The 5,991-nt window shown below is 44.1% G+C and overlaps 1 protein-coding gene across 1 annotated transcript; it reads right to left on the bottom strand.

Moving 5' to 3' along the window:
• Window positions 1-343: 343 nt before the first annotated feature.
• Window positions 344-1,491, bottom strand: LOC111261516 (uncharacterized; the record flags this gene model as incomplete). Its single annotated transcript, XM_022835080.2, is given in 1 exon segment — window positions 344-1,491. A coding segment is annotated over 1 exon segment (452 nt), but the record flags the coding sequence as incomplete, so codon positions are not given.
• Window positions 1,492-5,991: the final 4,500 nt, after the last annotated feature.

Genomic DNA, 5,991 nt, shown 5'->3' with positions numbered 1-5,991 from the left:
CGGGTACTCTTTAATACGAAAAATGTTTTATTTGAAATAGCTGCCACAGTAAGACAGGATATTCAGAATATCGGTTTCCTACTGACCTCTCCTAAAAACCTGCTCAAAAACAATGGCAGTTGTCTTCGACACTTTTTAAATGATCTTGTAGTTTGCCGTGACGAAATCTTCATCGCAATATCCGAACTTGTGTACAACCTATAATTTTAATTTTAATCAAAATTGAATTTGTGTTTTTCAAACCTGTTGGCGTTTTCCCGGCTGCATGCATATTCGTGCACTGCAGCACGATGTTGTAGTGCATATCCTCTACTCAAGAGACTATCTGAATCGTTTGTACTTACCGGCCAGAAGAAGCCATTGTCTTTGCAATTGTTCTGGCGTCATCAATGGAAACAGAGGTGAAGGACCCTGTGGTCCTGCTCCAGGTACTCCTTGCATTCCGGGTAGTGAATTTTGGAGCGCGACCCCTCCCAATCCAGTCGGATACGCTGGCGCTGATGCTGCCAGCTGATTCAAGCCGAGCTGTTGCATCTGTTGCATCTGTAGGTGAGAGAGTCCGGAAAGGCTGGGAAATGCTTGGGGCAATTGGGATATTGTTCGAGGTGAAAGGGCACTTTCGAACGGAGGGCATCCTGCATTTGTCGATGGCGAAAGGGAGCCACCAAAGATATTCCCTCCAACAGCAGATGGGGACATCACGTGCCGATTCCCACCTGCGCCGGAAGAGACCGTTAGTTTGTCACTGGTACCACCGCCTCCACTTGAAGCTGTCGCAGGTTCGCCGCTACTCATATCCAACGAATTAACTCTTCTAGATATTATTCCTTACGTTTGTTTTTCAATTTTGTTCTCGGCTGATTTAATAACTGTCAATCTGGCACCGCCAAGCCGGCAACAGAACTTCTGAGTCCCGCCTGATCCTTTTCCTATTCAGGCGATGATCAACGAACTATTTCTTAATATATTATATTATTTTACTATCTTAATGATGGATAGCAAAGCTACGAACGATTAGAAACTGCCGATAATGGAACCACCATGTCATGTCACTGAAAGCTGATTCTTTACGTGTTGATTTAAACAAACGCACAACAAAAATCTTGCGAGTACTTCAAGAAGAAGCTAGATCACGATTCACTACTACTACTACTACTACTGACACTTGCGGACACAATCATAGATTTCATCTTCTTTACGAAAAGATCGAGGTGCACAAACATTCGACAATAACCTCAATCGTCTCTCTGCAGGAACCTGACGGCGCTCAAAGCCAAAGCTACATAGAAAGGTAGCTAGCTCTGTAGCTGTACGGAAGCCGATACAAGGAGAAGATACTGCCGTAGCGTTGCGAAACACAATGGGCTTATTTGCTGGCTATTGTGCGGCATAAGCAACAAATGATGCAAAACCAGCCGACAAAACATCACTTTCGTAGAAACGGAACTGAACGCTTTTCAACTGCTGTTGTGAACGCTGCTGGGGAACACATCCTTCTCGCGTTCTTGGCGGGCCCCTTTCGCACGATCGACGCGCCGTGGAGAGGGCTCACTCTCCATCATTGCCATCGCCAAGTTGTTCGTCGCGATAGTCTGAGAGGCGGGGCTGACTCTGCGCCGCAGGGGCGGAGCCTATTGAGACGGTTGCGGTCATAAAATTAACGATTTTTCGTAGCTCTGAGTTTGAAGACGACGACGCTGCTGCTGCTGCTGTTGTTGCTGCTGCTGCTGCTGTTGCTGTTGTTGTTGTTGCTGTTGCTGTTGCTGTTGCTGTTGCTGCTGCTGCTGCTGCTGCTGCTGCTGCTGCTGCCGCCGCCGCTGCCGCTGGTGTCCAGCAAGAGAAGCACCATACATTGAGTAGGGTCGAGTAGATAGAAACAGCACATTGCGACCGGCAAATGTGAACAAACGGGAATACTTTCACATAGAAGAAGATCATAGTAAAGGGAGGGACGATAGGCGACATATAGATGCTACGACTGCATATAGTGGAATATTTATCTGTATACATGTAGATAGATTAGAATAAGACAGACGGCGGCAGTCAAATCGGCGTCACTAGATAGAATTAGGGATGTGGTCGTCGTAGTGGTTCATCGTGATGCGGCTGGCCGACGCTGGCAGCGGTCGATATGGCGGACTCAAACAGGACAACGTGGGTTGGAGGCTGGCCAGCTCATTGGCCCAGATGCTGGGAATGGAGACAAAAGGTGTCGACGATAAAGTCAGGGCCTCATCGAAAGCTGAGCACACGGAGACTCTAGTTGGCAGCGGTCGTTCGGCTGATCACCCGTGCTGGAGAGCGAGATGTGTCTAGAGCTGGGCTGATATCATGCGCAGTCATATAGGGGTTTTTCTACCCCTTCCCTCGCAAAACGGCGGGGGGTGCAGGGGGCACAAGTGGTAATGGCATGGTGGTGTTGCTGCCGGTGGTAGTAGCAGTAGTAGTAGCAGCAGAATCAAGCAGCCGGCAGCCAGGATCAATCTAGTTGGCTGAGCTAACCGAGACAGTAACAGGACACATTACAGGTCTGGCATCCTTTACCGCTAACCTCGCTGTTACCTGCTATTGGCTGCATGGTCATATGGGAGCTTCATACGGCCGGCGATGTCCCGTAGGGAGCTCGTTAAGAGGCGCATCGAGGAGGCTATCGATGGGCTGACCTGATTGCTTGATAGGAGGAGGCTGCCGCCGCAACGTTAACTGCCCGGCCGTCGTTTTAACAGTTCTCCTCGTGGTTATTCCCGGCCAGTTGGGTTTATGCCTCCTGCGCAGGTAGTAGCCGTTGCATTATGGGCGTATAGATGAGACACTCGAAAGAGGCACTCGCGATTCGGGCCGTTTGTCGAAGCTCTTGAACGTGGGATGGGAAACAATGGATGCAATTTGATTAGCTGTGGTTGCTATCACTTTAAGGATTCAATATAGTATAACGACCACTTGATGCTTTCCCGGTGCATTTTCTCGCTGTCATGGAACCTATGCGCACTCACATATGCACGGCACTCAATCGAGTAGCTAATGTGGTTAGAAGTCTGTGTTTCACAAAAGTACATATAGCCTTTTGGTAGTTAGATTTTAACTCCGACTTGAATTTTAACTTATTAAGTGTAAGTAGATTTTTTTTTTACATACCTAACGATTTTAATTCAACTTAAACTTTGAGTAGCTGCTAAATCGATGGATCAGTTTAGATATTACACACAGAGCAGATCGGGTCTGATGACCTTTTTATTGACTCAACGTGTGGAACTCAGTGGATTAAGTGTGGTTTCAATGCTGATATGACCACTGCTAAATATTTATTCAACGGAAAATCATATTTTTGCCAGTGAATTCGTGTATCTTAGTAAAAAAGTACAGTGTAAGACATCCTCGAGGGAGCACACAGTGAGCAAATACCCGACATTTGCAATTGGTTCCTACTTTTCGCCTTTAACTATTGCTATAGGCGAAACATATCCAATAATATCAACATAAGCCAACAAACATTTAGCTTGCTATAAAATTTACTACATACATCCCTCTCTTTCTACATATGTATGGTTACTTCGGAAAGGCACTGATGTCCCTAAAGTCATTTGATTTCATTTACGTTCATTTCCTATACACAATCGTCTTTTTCAGAGCGGCGCGAAACAAAGGGGTTCGGAGAAAGCAAATTCAGCTTAAACGAACTAGATGTAATAATGTATACAATGCAGATAGTCCCGATCGGGCAACTACCTAACAAACCTTATTGAAAAATCGTGAAGCAGCCGTGTGTAGGAGTGTAGGCAAATAATCCGGAGTCATATTGTTTTCTAGGGAACGCCGTGTTCTAGAAGAATTTTACAGACATAAACTATAAGTATATATAGGCGGCACCTCTAATTGAACAGTTTTCTTCAGCAGGTCCGCATCCGCCAGATCAGCCATTGCTGACGGTCATGTCCATTCGACCGATGCCTCTACTCAACACTAATTAGATATTTTCAAAATTTGTATTATTGATTAAACTATTAGTTAGCACGAACTCGTTAAGGTGTACCTCAAATACAAATAGGACGATTTTAGGCTCATGGCAGGCCATATGTCTCAAACATGCAATTGCTTAAATTGGCCAAAAAGTTCCGACGAGTGTAGCGTGAAAAGTTTAAAAAAGATTAATCTTTAGAGCTTATCTGGGTGATTTAATAGGTTCTCCTCCCTACTCTTAACAACTTTTAGTTTCTACACTAAAAACTTCAGTGCACAAAAAAGGCTTTTTGGGGATATTTCTAGAGGTTTATATTTGAACTAGATTGATGATCCTACGGTGTGCCTCATTAAGGTCGGTTTTTTTTTTTTTTTATCGAGTATTTCATAGGCCGTATAACAACGGGTAGTAATGTAGACTGTCGACTTCGAGAAAAGACGTCTTTAACCAGGTGGGGGGTCTGTTCAGTGAGGGAAGATTGGATAATAGCCAATCATCGCACTATTCTTTGCCCGTGGCGAGTTTACAATTCTGTTCTAAATAAAAATGGTCTTCATTTAGTATAAGGGGTAGTGGATGAATGTGTTCCTGTTTCGATAAAAGGTTGACGCCTCGTATTTAACTAATCGAGACAAAATATCCTTTTAGCATTTTCCGTAGAAAACATAGACCATGAAAGGCAGCCTTGTTATACCATCATATGCTTGTATACGACTCCCTTCAGGAACTCTACAATTATGATATCTAAATAAATAAGTGTTTCAGGTTTTACGTTCAGTACTGGTATTGAGCATCGCTCCAGACGACTGGTTCCCAATATGAAACGAAGTATGCCTATACTCAACTTCAAGCCTGGACCAGCTTAGGTGTCCTTGAATCTAGCTGGCAAACACGTCGGCATTGTAACGTCACGAGCATACGAATATAATACTTGATTATGCCCAATTTCATCATTAGAAACCCTTAAAAGTGTATGGTGTCCAACTGAAACTATTCTTTACGAAAGGAAAAGAGCACTCAGCTGAAACCTACCAGTTCAGAACGACATGCCCCATGTTTCAGTCTCTAGCACCCTGTTGCTTGCTGAAGCTGGTCGTGCTCTTATTAGCACGATACACTGTGAATTTACAAACACAAGCTGGTTTTGCGTGAAACAAATATACGTCTCATTTTGTGTTCAAAATGATAATTTCTATTTATTGGTATTGGTTGCCGTGTTTCTCGCACCTTACCAAGTATCTCACGTGACATTAGAGACAGCGCTCTGTTTAACATTTAACGCGCTTCCTCGAAACAGTGAATCAGGCATCACTCTGTCTTCCTAGAGGGAAGCCATAAGATGACGATAATCCTTGAATTTGCCGCGAAGCTATCTATGAGGTATAGGGTTTGTTCGCAAGTAAACTTGATTTCTTTCTTTGAGCGATGCCGTTTCATAACATTTATGACCGTTGAATCATTGGAGGAGTGCGACCTTCTGTCAGGCGCGTTCTCGTTTGAATTGATTCTCTATTTTCAGCCAGCTAATTGCCTTTATTGTGATAGGTTACCGACCGAAGGCTGGTCGACCTAGACACCCTTGGCCATCGTCATTGAGCAGAAATGATAGAATTCCTTCTTTGAACACTTTAAGGTGCCTAACATTGGTGTCACCCCCACCAAAAACAGTGGACTAGACTTTGTAATAAGCCTCCTTTTTTTTTTTCTTAATTTTTATTGCCAAACAAGAACGACTGCTTATGATCAAACTATAATACCCCGCAGGTGGCGCAACGATAACCTGGCTATATACCATTGTCGTATATTAGCCTGAGTACGAAGGCTAGCTTCATTGAGTTCTATTTGTTTGTGTCGGAAGAATTCACCAACAGGTTAAAGTATGCTTATTAAAACTGAGACTAAATATCAAATCACGGTTAAACGCGTTCTGTATGTCATCGCATACAGCCGACAGCCTATTTCTCATCCTGGACATGGTTTGTATACTGTATCAATGTGGCCCACATGAACACCCCGCTATTGGCCTACAGTTT

Source organism: Varroa jacobsoni, unplaced genomic scaffold (assembly GCF_002532875.2).
Source record: "Varroa jacobsoni isolate VJ856 unplaced genomic scaffold, vjacob_1.0 scaffold_563, whole genome shotgun sequence".
Classification (NCBI taxonomy): Eukaryota; Metazoa; Arthropoda; class Arachnida; order Mesostigmata; family Varroidae; genus Varroa; species Varroa jacobsoni.
The sequence above is the reverse complement of the archived record's forward strand: the minus strand, read 5'-3'. Positions and strand labels throughout refer to the sequence as shown.